Source organism: Salmo trutta, chromosome 10 (assembly GCF_901001165.1).
Source record: "Salmo trutta chromosome 10, fSalTru1.1, whole genome shotgun sequence".
Classification (NCBI taxonomy): domain Eukaryota; kingdom Metazoa; phylum Chordata; class Actinopteri; order Salmoniformes; family Salmonidae; genus Salmo; species Salmo trutta.
In genome coordinates, this window is record NC_042966.1 from 873,969 (window position 1) to 895,795 (window position 21,827).

General features: G+C 42.2%; 2 protein-coding genes across 2 annotated transcripts in view; both read left to right on the top strand.

Annotated features, from left to right (window-relative positions):
• Positions 1–1,161: 1,161 nt before the first annotated feature.
• On the top strand, positions 1,162–14,474 carry LOC115200924 (3-phosphoinositide-dependent protein kinase 1). Its single transcript, XM_029764046.1, has 14 exons — positions 1,162–1,666; positions 7,116–7,394; positions 9,074–9,116; positions 9,266–9,403; positions 9,555–9,699; positions 9,899–9,996; positions 10,146–10,221; positions 10,348–10,416; positions 10,604–10,700; positions 10,859–11,032; positions 11,214–11,437; positions 11,609–11,666; positions 11,948–12,100; positions 12,260–14,474. Exons 1-14 carry the CDS (start codon positions 1,643–1,645, stop codon positions 12,371–12,373), a joined length of 1,692 nt encoding a protein of 563 aa, XP_029619906.1. The 5' UTR covers positions 1,162–1,642; the 3' UTR covers positions 12,374–14,474.
• Positions 14,475–14,846: 372 nt separating this feature from the next.
• LOC115200926 (BTB/POZ domain-containing protein KCTD5) overlaps positions 14,847–21,827 on the top strand; it is a 52,202-nt gene continuing 45,221 nt past the window's right edge. The window contains exon 1 of the mRNA XM_029764051.1: positions 14,847–15,116. Within this exon, the coding sequence (XP_029619911.1) occupies positions 14,895–15,116 (222 nt within the window). The 5' untranslated portion in view covers positions 14,847–14,894. The remainder of the gene's footprint in view (positions 15,117–21,827) is intronic.

The window sequence follows — 21,827 nt, forward strand, 5'->3', positions numbered from 1 at the left end:
CCTATTTACTAATAGCCTATAGATGGGTTAGCTGACAACATCACAAAACAATGTGCATGCTTCAATGGGGCAGAAGTCTGTTTTGTTTGTGATTCTTCATGGCCAGATAGCTATTCACAATGACAAGAAGCTGCCATGTGGGAAATCGTAATGTAGGTGGCTCATTTCAGCTAGTTTTATCTTTTTCTTAGGTGCTTTGACTTGATGTCACGTCTATGCTAATATTGCTAAAATTCACTACCTAGCTAACCAACAACTGTAACGATGTATTTGAGAGACAAGTGCTCATTGTGAAAATGTATTTATGTTTTCAATAAACATTGGAGACTAAATATACTGCAGTTTACATGTTGTCAACAATCTAAGCAAACCATGTCTGTTTTTTTTGTTGGCATTCCCTCAACCAGCTTCATGTGGTAGTTACCTGGAATGCATTTCATTTAACAGGTGTGCCTTCTTAAAAGTTAATTTGTGGAATTTCTTTCCTTCTTAATGCATCTGAGCCAATCAGTTGTGTTGTGACAAGGTAGGGGGACATACAGAAGATAGCCCTATTTGGTAAAAGACCAAGTCCATATTATGGCAAGAACATCTCAAATAGGCAAAGATAAATGACGGTCCATCATTACTTTAAGACATGAAAGTCAGTCAATACGGAACATTTCAAAAACATTTAAAGTTTATTCAGGTGCAATCGCAAAAGCCATTCATGCGCTATGATGAAACTGGCTCTCATGAGGACCGCCACAGGAATGAAAGATCCAGAGTTACCTCTGCTGCAGAGGATAAATTCATTAACAACCATCTCTTTTTTCCCGCCATTTTTATCATACTCAAACTCACCCTCTTCCCTTTCTCTCTTAGACCTCTCCCTATCCTTTTCCCTCCTCCGTTTTCCAAGTATACATGTTCTTATACTGTACTACTCCTGACAACCATCTTGTTCTTGCTTTCTCTAGGGACTCCATTTCCGCTGAGGTGTCTTCGCTCTCCGTCCAACCCAATTTCTACCTCGGTCCCGTTTGCCGCTTTGTGGACAACCGACCTCTCCGATCCTCTCCCTTCTTTGCTGGATTAGTTATAAACATCTTGAGTAACGTCACATACTTTTCAAACTCAGGCGAAACATCGCGATATTTACAGGAACGCGTCGGCAAGCAGAATCGACAGACCACACATAGGTTTTGCAAGGCAAAGGGAGAAGTGAAAATTCGTTCTCAAATTCTAAAGGCAAAACCTAGATTAGAGAAAATGTCTTAAACAGCTGAACCTGTCATCACTACAACGCCGTGAAAGTAACAAACTGACACGTTTTAATTTTTGACGAAAAATACACGTTAAATCGAAGGAGTATCTTTCGTTTGACGGCATGCAGATGCGCAGTTCGGCGCAACACAACCGTTAGACCCGATGACGTTTTATTGCGCATGAGCTATGCTAGCTAACGTCGCAATGACATCGCCTACACGTTTGATGAGGGATTTCTATTGGAGAAGCAGTTTCTGCATATCTTCATACTAGATTGTCTTTGGTAACATTGTTGTGGAACGACGTCACAGTTGGAAAATGAAGGCGCAGAGGCAGCCATTATTGGAGGTTCTGTAATTATTTTATTCCAAATAAATAATCGAGGGAAACTTCCATGGCAAGGGCCACAAGTCAAATTGTGAGTATTGCAACGTTCATCCAAATGTCAATGTGAAGCCGTTGTCCAATACGTATTGTATGGCGGCAGTTAGACAACATTTTCGATGTGTTACTGTTAGGCCCTCATTTCCAAACAGCGGTAAGAGGACCTCTGACTAACGCATTAGCTACCTAGCTTAACGTTAGCTTAATCGACAGACTTTGCGCGTTGCTATCTAGCAACTAGGTAGCATGCTAGCTCGCTGACGTGAGATGAAATTCCTGTTAATTAATTAACGTTAACTAGCTAATGTACGGTCAACTGGCTAGCCAGCAAGCCAACTTGGCGGTTACACCTAACGTAGTTAAAGTTTCTAGCTAGCGTCGACGTTACGTTAACTGGCTAACAATATTCGTCGCTACCCTGTGATAATGGATTGCGAACAAATTAATGTGTTCATTAACGTTATTTACATTATACACTAGCTCACTATCTAGGTATTTGGCTAGTAATTTCATCTAGGTAGCTACTGTTAGTACTTTACATGGCTATTGTACTAAATTATTACTATTAGGACTTGTAAGTTAGCTGTGTCAACTTACAATCATCATTAGCTACTTTCGCAAGCTAACTTGTTGTATAAATACAGTACCTGACGCTTCAGCTATAGAATTAGCTGAGGATGCTAACAAGACAACATTAGTTGCTAGCAGACTGCTTATACTTTCCCGTGAAGTTGCATCCCCAGCTAGCTACATGTCTTAATCAACATGTAGTAACGTAAGCAAGCGAACGGTAGCTAGTTTACCGATAACAATTACACGTGGATGACTACCTTTGGCTAGCTCGAGATTTCACCTCACCGTGTTTTCAAACAATCCCGTTTCCTAAACTGGCTAGCTACAGACCTACGCTAGGTAGCTACCTAGCTTCTAATTTCCCAGGCCTATGACTGTAGCCAGCTAACGTTAACTCCGTTTAATATTTTGTCAGTGGATTCAGAATTTAAAGCTTTTCCTTTGGTTGGTGTTTAAATCGTACTTGTATGTTTTAATATCATTTTTAAGAGGGACTGGCTTGCTAACAATTCGTGACGCTTGCTGCTCACTAAAAGAAACCACCTATTTTTGCGTTGGCGTCCTTACTCACATTCACAAGCTGTAAGCCAATGCTAAACGTTAGTTAACGACTTGATGCCATGTAGCGAAAATGCACCACATAATATATTTAATTTTTGTTTACCAGTCAATCAACTTTGTTAATATTGTCTGTAATTTATTTTAAATCCATCGTCAAATTTGAGTATTTTGTGTCTGATTGGAGGAGGACGTAAATGGGATTTTTCATCCAGGGAAATGTTTGGGTCCTGAATTTTTTTCATCTACTTCACGTTTTGTCTACAAGATTCATCTCCACACTGAGTTGTTAAATTGCTCAATAGTGAACATAAGGTATGAGGTCACTTACTGGTCAGATTGAACTTAAATAGCTTGATTCAAGGCTGAATGTCCACATTGTTAAATTAATACGTTGACGTTTTGCCTCATCCTCAACAAAGCAAATATTGTCTGGAGTGGAACATGCCATAGGTTGTACAAAGAATATAATATTCAGTCAGGTTAAAGATATGCCCAAGCCCCCCACAGCTATTCTTTCCCCTCAACTTCCCATCTTAATTCTCAAAACATGTGCTGCTCTTACTTGGGCTGGGAGCCCTGCCAGTTATTGTCAAGAGAGGCAGTGATTTGTTTTCAAACACCTACCAGACATAAAATTGTTAACATGAAGGATGACTCAAAGGTGCTATGGGAATCGTATCCCCTGGCAGTGGCGATTAAAACTTCTTAGGGATCAAATCCTGTTATTAACGGGATCGATTTGACAACAGCCAGTGAAAGTGCAGGGCGCCAAATTCAAACAACAGATCTCATAATTAAAATTCCTCAAACATACAAGTATTATACACCATTTTAAAGAAACTTCTTGTTAATCCAACCACAGTGTCCGATTTCAAAAAGGCTTTACGGTGAAAGCATACCATGCGATTATGTTAGGTCAGCACCTAGTCACAAAAAAAACATACAGCCATTTTCCAGCCAAAGAGAGGAGTCACAAAAAGCAGAAATAGAGAATTAATCACTAACCTTTGATGATCTTCATCAGATGGCACTCATAGGACTTCATGTTACACAATACATGTATGTTTTGTTCGATAAAGTTCATATTTATATCCAAAAATCTCAGTTAACATTGGCGCGTTATGTTCAGTAATGTTTTGCTTCCAAAACATCCGGTGATTTTGCAGAGAGCCACATCAATTTACAGAAATACTCATCATAAACGTTGATGAAAGATACAAGTGTTATGCATAGAATTAAAGATAAACTTCTCTTTAATGCAACCGCTGTGTCAGATTTCAAAAAAGCTTTATGGTGTAAGCACACCATGCAATAATCTGAGTACAGCGCTCAGTCACCAAAACAAGCCATACAGATACCCGCCATGTTGCGGAGACAGTGAAAGTCATAAATAGCGTTATAAATATTCACTTACCTTTGATCTTCATCGGAATGCACTCCCAGGTATCCCAGTTCCACAATTAATGTTCGTTTTGTTCGATAAAGTTAATCTTTGTCCAAATACCTCCTTTTTGTTCGCGCGTTTAGTTCACTATTCCAAATGCACAAGGCGCGGGCACTAAGTCCAGACGAAAAGTCAAAGTTCCATTACAGTTTGTAGAAACATGTATAGAATCGATCTTTAGGATGTTTTTATCATAAATCTTCAATAATATTACAACCTGACAATTCCTTTGTCTTTTGAAATTAAATGAAAGGGAACGGAGCTCGTGCTCACGGCCGCACGCGTGACTAAACTAAAGGCTTTCAGCCAGACCACTGGTTCAAACTAGAGGTCGCCCAATTATGATTTTTCAGCGCCGATACCGATTATTGGAAGACCAAAAAAAGCCGATACTGATTAATTGGCCGATGTTTATTTTCATTTATTTGTAATAATGACAATTACAACATTACTGAATGAACACTTATTTTAACTTAATATAATACATCAATAAAATCAATTTGATCTCAAGTAAATAATTAAACATGTTCAATTTGGTTTAAATAATGCAAAAACAAAGTGTTGGAGAAGAAAGTAAAAGTGCAATATGTGCCATGTAAGAAAGCTAACGTTTAAGTGCCTTGCTCAGAACATGAGAACATATGAAAGCTGGTGGTTCCTTTTAACATGAGTCTTCAATATTCCCAGGTAAGAAGTTTTAGGTTGTAGTCATTATAGGAATTATAGGACTATTTCTCTCTACGATTTGTATTTCATATACCTTTGACTATTGGATGTTCTTATAGGGACTTTAGTATTGCCAGTGTAACAGTATAACTTCCGTCCCTCTCTTCGCTCCTACCTGGGCTCGAACCAGGAACACATCGACAACAGTCATGCAGAGCAAGGGGAACAACTACTCCAAGTCTCAGAGCGAGTGACGTTTGAAACGCTATTAGCGCGCACCCTGATAACTAGCTAGCCATTTCGTATCGGTTACACCAGCCTAATCTCAGGAGTTGATAGGCTTGAAGTCATAAACAGCGCAATGCTTGAAGCATTGTGAAGAGCTGCTGGCAAAACGCACGAAAGTGCTGTTTGAATGAATGCTTAAGAGCCTGCTGGTGCCTACCACTGCTCATTCAGACTGCTCTATCAAATCAGACTTAATTATAATATAATAAACACACAGAAATACGAGCCTTAGGTCATTAATATGGTTGAATCCGGAAACTATCATCTCGAAAACAAAACGTTTATTCTTTCGGTGAAATACGGAACCGTTCCGTATTTTATCTAACGGGTGGCATCCCTAAGTCTAAATATTCCTGTTACATTGCACAACCGTCAATGTTATGTCATAATTACGTACAATTCTGGCAAATTAGTTCGCAACAAGCCAGGTGGCCCAAACTGTTGCATATACCCTGACTCGGCGTGCAATGAACGCAAGAGAAGTGACACAATTTCACCTGGTTAATATTGCCTGCTAACCTGGATTTCTTTTAGCTAAATATGCACGTTTAAAAATATATACCTGTGTATTGATTTTAAGAAAGACATTGATGTTTATGATTAGGTACACGTTGGAGCAACGTCAGTCCTTTTCCGCGAATGCGCACCGCATCGATTATATGCAACGCAGGACAGGCTAGATAAACTAGTAATATCATTAACCATGTGTAGTCAACTAGTGATTATGATTGATTGATTGTTTTTTATAAGATACGTTTAATGCTAGCTAGCAACTTACCTTGGCTTCTTACTGCATTCGCGTAACAGGCAGGCTCCTCGTGGAGTGCAATGTAATGCAGGTGGTTAGAGCATTGGACTAGTTAACCGTAAGGTTGCAAGATTGAATCCCCGAGCTGACAAGGTAAAAATCTGTCGTTCTGCCCCTGAACAAGGCAGTTAACCCACCGTTCCTAGGCCATCATTGAAAATAAGAATGTGTTCTTAACTGACTTGCCTAGTTAAATAAAGGTGTGTCAAAAAATCGGCAAATCGGTGCCCAAAAGTACCGATTACCGATTGTTATGAAAACTTGAAAACGGCCCTAATTATTTGGCCATTCCGATTATTCGGTCGACCTCTAGTTCAAACAGCTCTTATTCGCTCCCCTTTCACAATAGAAGCCTGAAACAACGCTCTAAAGACTGTTGACATCCAGTGGAAGCATTAGGAAGTGCAATCTGTCCAAATTTACACTGTATATTGGAAAAGCAATCACTTGCAAAACTACAAACCTCAGATTTCCCACTTCCTGGTTGGCTTTTTCTCAGGTTTTCGTCTGCCGTATGAGTTCTGTTATACTCAGACATCATTCAAACAGTTTTAAAAACTTCAGAGTTTATCCACATCTACTAATAATATGCATATCTTAGCTTCTGGGCCTGAGTAACAGGCAGTTTACTCTGGGCACGCTTTTCATCCGAACATGAAAATACTGCCTTCCAGTCCAAAGAGGTTGAAGTAGTTTAGACTCTATATGCGAGAGAACATGTCTTTTATTATATTCCCTTATGCACATGTTAATGGTTTGGTAGGGGGGGAAAGGGGATACCTAGTCAGTTGCACAACTGAATGCATTCAACCGAAATGTGTTACGCATTTCCTGCACATGTGTAGCTTGAGTTAGTCTGCCTCCTCATGGGGCCCTCAGTCCCTCCAGAGAGCAGAGCTTGAACTTTTTGTTCACACCTAGATTCTTAAAGGACTGTCTGTGACTGAACATGGCATAGCCATGTTTCCTCAATGTTTTTTCAAAGTACCCAGAGTTTAGGGACAGGGTAATGCCAGAACGACAACCTAACGTTAAATGAAGACTTAGACAAGTCTAGACAATTATGCCCAGTACGTTCCTCTACCTGTTCACCCTCATCTTTTAGTTGTAATGTCACCTAATGCCCCCACCTCTCCCATACAGTATGATGTTGTGCCCATTCAATCCAGCGTGGTCATCTGTTCCTGCCCACATCCATCAATGGTAAGAAATCAGCCTGACTCCTGCTCGCCACTTGCCATCCCAGGCGCAAGTAGCAGCCACAGTACCAGCATGGAGGGCCCCACCTCTGAGTCCCGGGCCCCGGGAAAACCTGCCAGCCTGGGCGCTGAGCTCCGGGCACAGCAGGCCCCTCAGCCGCGCAAGAAGAGGCCAGAGGACTTCAAATTCGGCAAGATACTGGGAGAGGGCTCCTTCTCAACCGTAAGCAGACCAGCATTCCATTTCAGTTATAAATTAGCCCTAGATAGGTGTTGTTACATGCAAGCATTCTTGTGGTCATATACTCCAGTGACTCATCTTCAATTCATGCTAGTTGATCAGGAATGACTGAGTAGTTTCAATGGAATTTAAGTTAACCTGGCACATAATTTACTATGGGGATGAAGTGGTCTACTGAGTGAGTTGTAGAAATATATTTTCTAGTAACAATGTACAGTGCATTCGGAAAGTATTCAGACCCCTTGACTTTTTCCACATTTTGTTGCAGCCTTATTCTATAATTGACTTAAAAAATATCATCAATCTACACACAATAGAAATGTTGGAATTTTTGCAAATGTATAATTTTTTTTTTTTTTTTTAAGTATTTGCACCCTTTGCTATGAGACTTGAAATTGAGCTCAGGTGCATCCTGATTCAATTGATCATCCTTGATGTTTTTACAACTTGTTTGGAGTCCACCTGCGGTTAATTCAATTGATTGGATATGATTTGGAAAGGCACACACCTTTCTATATAAAGTCCCACAGTTGACCGTGCATGTCAGAGCAAAAACCAAGCCATGAGGTCGAAGGAATTGTCCGGAGAGCGCCGATACAGGATTGTCGAGGCACAGATCTGGGGAAGGGTACAAAAACATTTATGCAGCATTGAAGGTCCCCAAGAACACAGTGGCCTCCATCATTCTTAAATGGAAGAAGTTTGGAACCACCAACTCTTCCTAGAGCTGGCCGCCCGGCCAAACTGAGCAAACGGGGGAGAAGGGCCTTGGTCAGGGAGGTGACCAAGAACCCAATGGTCAATCTGACAGCTCTTGAGTTCCTCTGTGGAGATGGTAGTACCTTCCAGAAGGACAACCATCTCTGCAGCACTCCACCTTTCAGGCCTTTATGTTAGAGTGGCCAGATGGAAGCCACTCCTCAGTAAAAGGCAGCCCACTTGGAGTTTGCCAAAAGGCACCGAAAGGACTCTCAGACCATGAGAAACAAGATTCTCTGGCCCAATGAAACCAAGCATCACGTCTGGAGGAAATCTGCCACAATCCCCTGTGGGGATGTTTTTCAGTGTCAAGGACTGGGAGACTAGTCAGGATCAAGGGAAAGATAAACGGCGCAAAGTACAGAGATATCCTTGTTGAAAACCTGCTCCAGAATGCTCCGGACCTCAGACTGGGGTGAAGGTTAATCTTCCAACAGGACAATGACCCTAAGCAAACAGCCAAGACAATGCAGCAGTGTCTTCGGGACAAGTCTCTGAATGTCCTTGAGTGGCCAGCTAGAGCCCGGACTTGAACCCGATCGAACATCTCTGGAGAGACCTGAAAATAGCTGTGCAGCGACGCTCCACATCCAACCTGACAGTGCTTGAGAAGAATGGGAGAAACACCCCAAAATACAGTTGTGCCAAGCTTGTAGCGTCATACCTAAGAAGACTCGGCTATAATCGCTGTCAAAGGTGCATCAACAGTACTGAGTAAACGGTCTGAATACTTATGTAAATGTGATATTTCCGGGGGGTTTTTTGTTATACATTTGCAAAGATTTCTAAACTTGTTGCTTTGCCTTTATGGGGTATTGTGTATAGATTGGGGGGGAACATTTGAATCAATTTTACAGTAAGACTGTAAAAGTATATATTTTTTTTAAATTTATGTTTTATAGGTTGTCCTTGCAAGAGAACGTGCAACGGCGAAAGAATATGCAAGTAAGTTGTAATTTCGGCATTAAGTTAGAACTTGGCTTCCATGTCATACTTGTTTTTACGGATTGTCTTAAGTGCGAAGTTGCTGTTTATCCCTTTTGTCTTTTATGCTGTATTTACCCTAAACTTTACTTGTAATTTTTCTCTTCCAGTAAAAATTTTGGAGAAGCGGTATATTATGAAGGAGAACAAGGCGCAGTACGTGAAAAGAGAAAGGGATGTGATGTCGAACCTAGATCATCCATTCTTCGTCAAACTGTACTTTACATTTCAAGATGATGAAAAGTTGTGTATCCTTTAAAAACAGACCATGATGACTTGGAGCCTGACTGCATCACCAACTTGTTTAGCAACGTATCTTGTCTTGGTTGTATGGTAAACATGTTTTCTTGTGTTTACTAATTCCTTTGAGATGTGTAGTTTTCCTTAACTTGCTATTAGATTTTGGCCTTAGCTATGCTAAGAATGGAGAGCTTTTGAAATATATTCGCAAAATCGGTTCTTTTGATGAGACCTGCACTAGATTCTACTCGGCTGAAATTGTTTGTGCACTAGAATATTTGCACGAGAAGGGGATAATTCACAGGTAAGCAATGTCAGAACCTGTATATCTTTAATGATATGTTACAAGTTATCGTAGTTGAATTTATATCCTGATTATCAATTTTTATAAAAGAATTACAACATTTGTATAAATAAGGTGACTTAAACTTGCTGCCACTTTTTACACAAATGATCCCTTTTTGAAAATGTAGGTTGACTACGTTCCTTTTTTGTCTTTTCAGAGACCTTAAACCTGAGAATATTTTACTGAGCGAAGACATGCACATCCAAATAACAGACTTTGGAACAGCAAAGCAGTTATCTGCAGATGGCAAACAAGGTACATGTATAGACTTATCAACATGAAGCATTCATTGCGATTTATTTCTACCTGAACATTCCACAATTCTATGATGTTCTTACTTTTAATACACATCAGTCTCAAGTCGAGTGTGTTGTCATGTTAATACCCTTCTTGTTGTTTTGCAGCAAGAGCAAACTCCTTTGTGGGAACTGCGCAGTACGTGTCTCCAGAGCTGCTGACAGAGAAATCGGCCTGCAAGAGGTAACTGGGACTACAATTGAGAACCTTTGAGTGTTGTGCCAATGCATTATTTGCCCATGCAGTTAGTGAATGTCTGTCCTTCTCTGATAGGATATTATATTGATATCAACTGGTTGTGTGTTTCAGCTCCGACCTCTGGGCATTGGGATGCATAATTTATCAGCTAGTGGCTGGGCTACCACCCTTCAGAGCTGGGTAAGTAGAGCACGATGGCTGCTCTTGGCCTCTTTCACTGTTTTGTTTTAGCTTTTGTGATAAGCTGTAAGCCTATCTGGATATTATGTTTTATGGGGTTGCTCTTACCTCCACTTCACTCACTGTCCTTTCTCTGCCCCCCCCCCCCCCCCCCCCCCATGACTTATCTGTGCTTACTTCGGACCAGAAACGAGTACCTAATATTCCAGAAGATAATCAAGCTGGAGTATGAATTCCCTGAGAAGTTCTTTCCCAAAGCTAAGGATCTTGTTGAACAGCTTTTGGTAGGTTTTCATCAATATACTCAGTGTAATTCTGTAATATCAGCACTGCAGATTAGGATGCATATTATGGTCTATCTATCAATCATCCACACACTGGTTTAGTTAGTTGTAGTAAGAGTTGAAGGCTTTGGGTCAGTGAACGGGATTCTGTTTCTCAGTCGCTGGACCCCTCCAAGAGAATTGGTTGTGAGGAAATGGGAGGGTACGAACCCCTGATGGGACACCCGTTCTTCGAGACCATCTCTTGGGGAGACCTCCATGTGCAGACGCCCCCCAAGCTCACTCCATACCTGCCAGCCATGTCCGAGGATGACGAGGACTGCTATGGAAACGTGAGACACTTCCACACATACATTGAACATGGCAAATGAAACGGGCCTCCACGTCATTGTGGCTTGTGATGATTTTTCAAGAATCCTGTTCATCAAGGGATCCATATCTTTGTGCCATGCAAAAGCCCATGCTTTAAACCAACTTTACTACCTTCTGCCCACATCTCCTGTCTTTCCCCAGTACGATGACCTCCTGAGCCAGTTTAGCAGCATGCAGGTGACCCAATCCAGCTCATCCCACTCGCTCTCCACGCCTGAGACCATTCCCCCAGCGCCACAGAGGTCCAGCAGCAACATCGAGCAGTACATCCACGACCTGGACAACAACTCGTTTGAGCTGGACCTGCTGTTCTCTGAGGAGGAGAAGCAGCTGCTGCTGGAAAAACAGACCAGTAGGAACCCCTGGTAAGCCCCACTCTGAAGCACTCTCTCCTATTCACATTTGTTTCTTTTGCATTGACCATGAGAATTTGATGTTGAATTGGTAGTTTGTGTTTTGTAAAGACTTTGTTTCCATCACTTTGCTTTCATTTGCTTGGAAGTACTTGCTCGTAACCCTTACACTGACTTACACAGGCACCAGTTTGTTGAGAATAATTTGATCCTGAAAATGGGCCCAGTGGATAAACGGAAGGTGAGTGGAAGCCAAACCAGTGGTATTGAATATTTTACACCACATCTGAGTTTTTAACTCAAAGTAAATCACTTCATAAAAGTAGTCTTTTTCGACTTACCTAATTCTTAGTTGTTGACAATGAGGAGCAATGTTTGTATATAGTTTCACTTGTTAGAGTTGAAGAAAGCTGATCCTAGGTCAGCAGCTAGGGGGAATTCCACCTCTGGTGTGGAACATTACACTTGGCACTAGCTCCCTCTGGTGCTCATCTCATGCCACGTCTCATGACTCCATTGCAGGGTCTGTTTGCTCGGCGGAGGCAGCTGCTCCTTACTGAAGGGCCACACCTGTACTACGTGGACCCTGTCAACAAGGTCCTGAAGGGGGAGATCCCCTGGTCCCCCGAGCTGCGCCCAGAGGCCAAGAACTTCAAGACCTTCTTTGTCCACACGGTAATTGTGAACTGCAATTAACGCTTATTGATGACACTAATGGCTGAATCATATTTCAAACTAACATTATTACATAACCTCAGGTTTCTTGTCAAACAATATTGACTTTGTCTCAGCTTTGGATGTTTTTATTTAATCTTTGTTGTGATTTGTTTACAGCCCAATCGAACATACTATCTGATGGATCCCAGTGGAAACGCTGACAAGTGGTGTAAGAAGATACAGGAAGTGTGGAGAAAGATCTACCACAAGCACCAGAATCCTGGCCTATAGGAGAGCAGTTACTCCTGCGGCCACTCCTTCCTCCAAGCTCTGAGGCCAATCGCAGAGTAACATCCTCTTTAGTGCCCTTCATCACCGCAATGTAAACAAACTCTTTGAGACGCTGGCATCTAGACCTTGTTTATTTTCCTTTTCTGAAATGAGCAGAACCAATAGGAAAAAAAGACCATGGGATTCAGGGTTGCTTTGCTTGTTCTTTGTGCTCTGTGTGACTTTTAAATGAATTTTTTTCATGTGGATGATTACTGCTTCCATGCACATCGGCATTTTATACATTCTGCAGGGGTAAGAGAGAGGATAGGCTTTGTAGAATTTCACTGGTGTAGGTACCATTTAAGACCAGTGCAAGGACTGGTTTCCTTCTTCAACCATAACAAAACACAATCCAGCATTGCTTGTACACTAGAGTTTATCCCAATACAGTATGATACTCAATCCAGATCCTAATCCAACATTGTATCCCTCTGTAATTTTACCTGAACTCGACACACGTACTATAGACTAGTGCCTGGTTCAGTATTACACTGCAACCAGGCGCTTACCCAATAAAGTATATTTTTGTCAGACCCCCATTGTCCACATAGTGTATATATGAATTGGTTCTCAACGCTCTTGGTACTTATGGTTTGCAGTCTGGTTTGGGTCTGTATGTTAATGTTTCAGGGCAGAGCGCTGGTCCCCAAAGTGAGGCATAGATATGAATAGCACTCAATTGCTTCAGCGTGGGTTCTCCATACACTGAGACTGTGAGGACAGTCCCTAATAGTAAACCATTACATTGCAAATAAGGGGTGGGTGAACATGCCACTAGCTTGTACTCGTATCATAAGACTCGCTTAGCTTTCCTGCACGGACATTTTTTAGCTTAGCATTGTCTGCTTCTCTCCCAGGGCACTGGAGATATAGTTTTATTAAAGTTAAGGTGGGTATTTTGATTGCATTGGCAACCATAGATAATAATATTGAATTATTTGGCTGTTCTTTACCATTCACTGGCTATTTCTTTGTGGTTTGAATCATTTTCGTTTTATTTGGTGGGTTTGACGGTTAATCTTCAGTGTGTCCTGTTTAGAACAACAGAATGCTGACCACCCTATTATGAACATCTTTGGCGATAATGAAAGCTTCAAGAGTTACATCCACAATACTATACTATCATTTCTTGGAAGCAATCACAGTACAGCTGTAGTCCCAGGGAAAGTTGTCAGCTTTGCCTCGTTGGGTTATCAAGGTTCATTAGGAATGTCCCTGTCATTTTTCTACAACATGACATCTGGCCCAATATGTATTGATCGATTTGACTTTTGCTCTCTTTTTTTTTAAGAGATGTATAATAGTAATACTTTAAATTCTGACATTACCTAAGGTCCTCTCGAGAGATATTCCTCCAGCTCTTAGTCTGTGTGTGCGACTGGAGCAGGTGAATAATAGCCTCTGGCTTGGCTAAACTTGCTTGAACATCAACTAAAGGGTATCTGATCCAAATAAGATGAAATTGCTGTATCTGTCTCTAAAGTAAGGAAACACTATAGAAAGTGTTTGCTTACTTTAGACTTGATTTAAGTGTTTAAATCAAGTTGGGCGGCAAGTCGGTTACATTGTGTATGTAATACTCTACCTGGTTTGTAACCGACTAGAACTGTGATGTACAGACGATGTATTATTGAAATCTGAAGCAAGTAATGCAATGATATTAGGATACAGTTTTTGTATTTTTATTCTTGTATAAGGTTATTTGATGGCTATTGTTTAGCCTCTAGTTCATTCTGTGTTATTTAAATTCTAATATATGAATCATATTTGGATTGAAGTCATGTTCAGGGGCCATGTTGTGTATGTATTGAGATGTAAAGCCTTTGAATGTGAATAATTATTGTAAACTATAATATTTTACAGCTTTTTTTCTTACTATATCATATACATTTTCTATTTGCTCAGTGATTTAATCATATTTCTGATAATTTAATGACTCTGTTCATTCTCTCTCTGATTGTTTGTGCGCTAGGTCAGTAGTTGTTGAATGATGAATTTTCCACGTAATGCTTGGTAGTCCAGTAATTAAAGCATGTAGGGATTTAGGCATACAATAATACCATGCCTCCTGTCTTCTGTTACAACCTGACTGCTGAAACATTACAAATGTATCTTTCCATCAGTTTTCTGCATAGTATTACATTTATACAATATAAAAGGCTTGTAAGAAAGAGTACATTTCCATTCCAACAGGGCTAGCTGGTCAATCTTATAACTAGTTATACTGTATCCACCTGATTTTAATGTCATGTAAACATTTTTTTTAAACAATATAAATATGATAGGGATTGTATGCGTTTTGTCATATTTTATATGTCTGAAATAATTCTGCTTTTGGTCTAATGCATATTCTGTTATTGTTGATAAAGTGGAGTGGTAGGCAGCTAGTAGGTGGATGGAGTGGAGACAGCCTACTTAACTGGAGAGGAGAGGCTTCCTGTCAACAGCCTCAGTCATACCGGAGGGCAGAGAAGAGGGGATGGCAGAAAACAGCGCCGATACTTGTGGTTCCGTTTATCGGAGGTGTTTGACTCATTCTCCCTGGGAAAAACCCCAGTCAACCAGTAACGGGGCTTCCAAATGGGTTCGCTTGAACGTGGGGGGAACCTATTTCTTAACAACACGACAGACGCTGTGCCGAGACCCGAAATCATTTCTGTACCGACTGAGCCAGGCTGACCCCGACCTCGACTCTGATAAGGTAGCTAAGTTAATGTTAGCCGTGCTAGCCTTCTCCGGGTCTCGTGTGTGAATGTCTCTGTGGGTTTGCATAGGGTGTCTTCAAAGCAAATGTAAGTAGCTATATAATGGTCTTAAAATAACTTTTTAACGCATCTATAAACTGTTAGTTTACTAATTCCTGATGCCGACACGACAGATGTCAAACGACGTACTGCTAGCTAGTTACAGTAGTAGCCTGTTAGGTAACCAGCAACAGATCTGGGCCCGGTTACCCAAAAGCATTTTAAAGCTAAGATCTTACCCTTAATATGTTTCTGGGTAACCGGGCTATGATACCCCGGTTGGCTACGTTAGCTAGCTAGTGCAGATAGCACCACATTGTAAAGAATTGGTTGCTACTAGCGTTATACAACGACGTAGCAGTAGCTCACAAGGAAACGTAATTATTATCACATTTTCAACTCCAAATAGGTAATTAACGTTAACTTCTTGCACTATGTATTTTCGGTGGCAAAATTTAAATTAGTCCTTTTTGTCTCTGTGACCATGATCAGTTTGTATTGAGGATACTGGGGGGATTCAGACCAAGTCTGGTAATAGGTGGTGGGCCATAGCAAGCTATCTCTGCTTTAGTTTTCGTGATGATCGACCTTTCGAGGGAGTAAATGGTTTTTACATATTGTGTATATTTATTTCTGCTGAACACATTCTCCGTTTGATGGCAATGTCAATTCTTGCAAATGTTTTCTAAATACTTTTATGTTAGCTAGCTATACCGGCAAACGCTGCCAAGTAATACACTTACATTGGTGAGTTCGTAAATTCGCTCTGGCTAACTACTCCGATTTAAGAGCACTCGTCTTAGTGTCAGAACGCAGAATAACTGATGAATTTATGAACGCTCAACACTCGTTGAATATGGCGGGTGTCAGTAAACGTCGGCAAAAAGCGTAATTAAATTGTTGCCAGTAGCACAGTTAGTCACCAACGCTCTGGATAATATGAAAACAGCCTAACCAGCTCTGCTAGGGCGAGTAAAATGGTCAGTGAGGTGTTCTCATTTTGTCTGGAAGTAGCTAGCCAACGTTTGCCAGTTAGCTTGAGTGCGTGACCGCAGTTGTGAGGTCAGAACGCTCGGATAAACCCTAATTCTCGGCTAGAGCAACCAGTGTGCGTTCTGAACGCCCAGACCGCACTCTGAGTACCATGGCTTTGTTGAATACTTTTCTGATTTGTTTGAAGTGCATTATTTCCCTTTATAAACTGGGTGGTTCGAGCCGACTGCAGATTGGCTGAAAGCTGTGGTATATCAGACCGTATACTGCACATATGACAAGTTATTTTTACTGGTCTAATTACATTGGTAATCAGTTTATAATAACAATAAGACACCTCCGGGTTTGTGGTATATTGCCAATGTACCACTGCTAAAGGCTGTATCCAGGCACTCTTTGTTGCTTCATATATAAGAACATCCCTTAGCTGTGGTATATTGGCCCTATACCACACCCCTTCTGTGTTCCCGAGTGGCGCAGCGGACCAAGGCACTGCATCTTGACGCTTGAGGCATCACTACAGACTCCCTGGTTCAATTCCAGGCTGTATCACAACCAGCCGTGATTGGGAGTCCCATAGGGCGGCGCACAATTGGCCCAGCGTCGTCTGGGTTTGGCCGGTGTAGGCTGTCATTGTAAATAAGAATTTGTTCTTAACTGACTTGCCTAGTTAGATGTAAAAAAAAAAATTGCTAAAATAACACAGTATATCAGAAGGGTAGAATTCAATGTCTAAAATTAATTTTCTATTGAGCTGCTTTTGAATTGAAAATATTATTGGTATTGTTGAATTCGATTTTCATAATGGCAAGCTAGGACTGATTAGCTAAACTAGCAAGTCTGTTTGGTTACAAAGGCAACTACTTTTATTTCTTTTATTTAACTAGGCAAGTCAGTTAAGAAAAACGTATTTACAATAATGGCCTACCAAAAGGCCTCCTGCGGGGATGAGGGGCCTGGGATTAAAAATAAATATAGGACAAAACGCACATCACAACGAGAGACAACACTACATAAAGAGAGACCGAAGATGACAACATAGCAACACATGGCAACACAGCATGTTAGCAGCATAACAACAACATGGTATCAGCACAAAACATGGTACAAACAACTGCACAAAGGGCAAGAAGGAAGACACAATACATCATACAAAGCAGCCACAACTATCAGAGTCCATGATTTGAGTCTTTGAATGAAGAGATTGAGATAAAACGGTCCGGTTTGAGTTTGTTGCAGCTCGTTCCAGTCGCTAGCTGCAGCGAACTGAAAAGAGGAGCGACCCAGGAATGTGTGTGCTTTGGGGACCTTTAACAGAATGTGACTGGCAGGACGGGTGTTGTATGTGGAGGATGAGGGCTGCAGTAGATATCTCCGATAGGGGGGGAGTGAGGCATAAGAGGGTTTTATAAATAAGCATCAACCAGTGGGTCTTGCGACGGGTATACAGAGATGACCAGTTTACAGAGGAGTGTAGAGTGCAGTGATGTGTCCTATAAGGAGCATTGGTGGCAAATCTAATGGCCGAATGGTAAAGGAACATCTAGCCGCTCGAGAGTAATCTAGCATGGGTAGGATGGTCATCTGAATCAGGGTTAGTTTGGCAGCTGGGGTGAAAGAGGAGCGATTTACGATAGAGGAAACCAAGGCTAGATTTAACTTTAGCCTGCAGCTTTGATATGTGCTGAGAGAAGGAGAGTGTACCGTCTAGCCATACTCCCAAGTACTTGTATGAGGTGACTACCTCAAGCTCTGTACCCTCCGAGGTAGTAATCACACCTGTGGGGAGAGGGGCATTCTTCTTACCAAACCACATGACCTTTGTTTTGGAGGTGTTCAGAACAAGGTTAAGGGTAGATAAAGCTTGTTGGACACTAAGAAAGCCAGTCAGTTTATTATTGCTGAGTTTTTCCAACACTTTTGATAAACAGGGCAAAATCAAAATAGGCCTATAACAGTTAGGATTAGCTTGATCTCCCCCTTTAAATGATGGATGAACGGTGGCTGCTTTCAAAGCAATGGGAACCTCCCCAGAAAGGAGAGACAGGCTTGGCGATGATAGGGGCAGCAACATTAAAGAAGAAAGGGTCTAAACCATTTTACCCAGACGTTTTTTTGGGGTCAAGTTTAAGGAGCTCCTTTAGCACGGATTCAGTGACTGCCTGCAGGGAGAAACTTTGTAGGGGAAAAAGAGGGATAGTCGCATTAGAAGGGGTGGGAGATTAGGAAACGTTGGACGGGCAAGGAGGAATGGCTGAGTCAAATAGGAATCCTGACTTAATGAAGTGGTGATTAAAGCGCTCAGCCATGTGCTTCTTGACAGTAACAACCACATCAACATTAAGGGACATGGGCAGCTGTAAGGAGGAGGGTTTATTCTCCAGGTCTTTAACTGTTTCCCAGAACTTCTTGGTTAGCTGATCAAGCTGATTCTATACCAATTTACAACGGCCAGGTCATGAAGGAAGGCTTGCTCATTAAAGTTTTTTAGCAAGCGTCTATGACAAATCAGAACGAGTCGTTTCACTGAGCAGCCATTTCAAACACAGGCTGTAAAACAGTGATCTCTAAGGTCATTACAGAAAGGTACTAGTCTGGTGTTATCAGGATTATTTGTGAGGATAACATCAAGGAGAGTAGGCTTTTCTGGGTGTTTTGTAGTCATACCTTGTGGGATTGGTGATAATCTGAGAAAGATTTAGGAAGTCCCATTGCTTTAGGACTTGGTCAGGTGGTTTAAGCATGGCCCAATTTAGGTCACCAAGCAGGGCAAATTGACTTTGTGTAAGGGGCCAGGAGAGCGCTTAGGGCAGGTAGGGTACAGGCTGATGGAGGACGAGAGCACCCTGCAACAGTCAACGAAGAGCTATTTAAAAGTTTAATGCTTAAAACCAGAAAATCAAATTGTTTGGGGACAGACTTGGTGGAGACAACCGAAGCACTGAAGGTGATCCTTGGTAAAGATTGCCACTCCCCCACCTTTGGAAGATCTGTCTTGCTGAAAAAGGTTATAGCCAGAAAGGTTAACATCAGTATTCAAAACACTCTTCCTAAACCACATCTCAGTAATGACCAACACATTTGGATTGGAGCTGTGATCCCACACTTTCAATTTATCCATTTTAGGTAGTAAGCTTCTAGTGTTAATGTGCAGAAAACCCAGCCTTTTACAAGAGCAGAAATCAGTGAAGCAGATATCAGAGCACAAGTCAGAATTGGGTCTAGCAACAGATGGGCCAGGTTGTACATGCACATTTCCAGATATCATCAAAAGTAATACAATCAAGGCACGGCAAAGGACAGGGAGAGCTCTGCAGTGCTGATTTGACATCTGAATGTGCATCAGATGGCAACAAGATCATATTGTACAGCAATTTCCTCAGGTAACATGAATATCAGCATGTTAAATGTGCAACCAGGGGGAAAAGAACTCTGGACCACCTATACTCCACACACAGATGCATACAAAGCTCTCCCTCGCCCTCCATTTGGCAAATCTGACCATAATTCCATCCTCCTGCTTACAAGTGAAAATTAAAGCAGGAAGCACCAGTGACTAGATCAATAAAGTGGTCAGATGAAACAGATGCTAATATACAGGACTGTTTTGCTAGCACCGACTAGAATGTTCCGGGATTCCTCCAATGGCATTGAGGAGTACACCACATCTGTCATTGGCTTCATCAATAAGTGCATCGACGATGTCGTCCCCACAGTGACTGTACGTACATACCCCAACCAGAAGCCATGGATTACAGGCAACATTCGCACTTAGCTAAAGGGTAGAGCTGCTGCTTTCAAGCAGCGGGACTCTAACCCGGAAGCTTATAAGAAATCCCGCTATGCCCTCCGACGAACCATCAAAAAGGCAAAGCGTCAATACAGGACTAAGATCGAGTCGTACTACACCGGCTCTGATGCGGATGTGGCAGGGCCTGCAAACCATTAGACTACAAAGGGAAGCACAGCCGAGAGCTGCCCAGTGACACGAGCCTACCAGACGAGCTAAACTACTTCTATGCTCGCTTCAAGGCAAATAACACTGAAACATGCATGAGAGCACCAGCTGTACCTGATGATTGTAAGACCTTTAGACAGGTCGACATTCACAAGGCCGCAGGGCCAGACGGATTACCAGGACGTGTACTGCGAGCATGCTCTGACCAACTAGCAAGTGTCTTCACTAACATTTTCAATCTCTCCCTGTCCGATTCTGTAATACCAACATGTTTTAAGCAGACCACCATAGTGCCTGTGCCCAAGAACACTAAGGTAACCTGCCTAAATGACTACTGACCTGTAGCACTCACGTCTGTAGCCATGAACTGCTTTGAAAGGCTGGTCAAGCTCACATCAACACCATCATCCCAGAAACCCTAAACCTGCTCCAATTTGCATTCTCCCCCAACAGATCCACAGATGATGCAGTCTCTCTTGCACTCCACACTGCCCTTTCCCACCTGGACAAAAGGAACACCTATGTGAGAATGCTATTTATTGACTACAGCTCAGCATTCAACACCATAGTGCCCTCAAAGCTCATCAATAAGCTAAGGACCCTGGGACTAAACACCTCCCTCTGCAACTGGATCCTGGACTTCCTGACGGACCGCCCCCAGGTGGTAAGGGTAGGTAACAACTCATCCGCCACGCTGATCCTCAACACAGGGGCCCCTCAGGGGTGCGTGCTCAGCCCCCTCCTGTACTCCCTGTTCACTCATGACTGCACGACTCCAACACCATCCATAAATTTGCCGATGACAACAGTGGTAGGCCTGATCACCAACAATGATGAGATGGCCTATAGGGAGGAGGTTAGAGACCTGGCTGTGTGGTGCCAGGACAACAACCTCTCCCTCAATGTGATCAAGACAAAGGAGATGATTGTGGACTACAGGAAAGAGAGGACCGAGCACCCCCCCCCCCCATTCTCATCAACGGGGCTACTGTGGAGCAGGTTGAGCGCTTCAAGTTCCTTGGTATCCACATCACCAACAAACTAACATTGGTCCAAGCACACCATGACAGTTGTGAAGCGGGCACGACAAAACCTATTCCCCCTCAGGAGACTGAAAAGATTTGGCATGGGTCCTCAGATCCTCAATATTCTACAGCTGCACCATCGAGAGCATCCTGACTGGCTGTTATGGCAAATGCTCGGCCTCCGACCGCAAGGCACTACAGAGTAGTGCGTACGGCCCAGTACATCACTGGGGCCAAGCTTCCTGCCATCCAGGACCTCTATACCAGGCGGTGTCAGAAGAAGGCCCTAAAAAGACCCCAGCCACCCTAGTCATAGACTGTTCTCTCTGCTACCGCATGGCAAGCGGTACCAAGTCTAGATCCAAGAGACTTCTAAAGCGCTTCTACCCCCAAGCCATAAGTCTCCATAAGTCTAGTAAAATGGCTACCCAGACTATTTGCATTGCCCCCCTTACCACTGCCACACTTGTCATCTATGCATAGTCACTTTAACTCTACCTACATGTACATACTACCTCAACTAACCGGTGCCCCCGCACTTTGACTCTGTACCAGCACCCCCCTGTATATATTTGTTTTTACTGCTGCTCTTTAATTACTTGTTACTTTTCTCATTCTTATCTGTATTTTTTTTTTTAACTGCACTGTTGGTTAGGGGCTCACTGTAAGCATTTCACTGTAAGGTCGACACC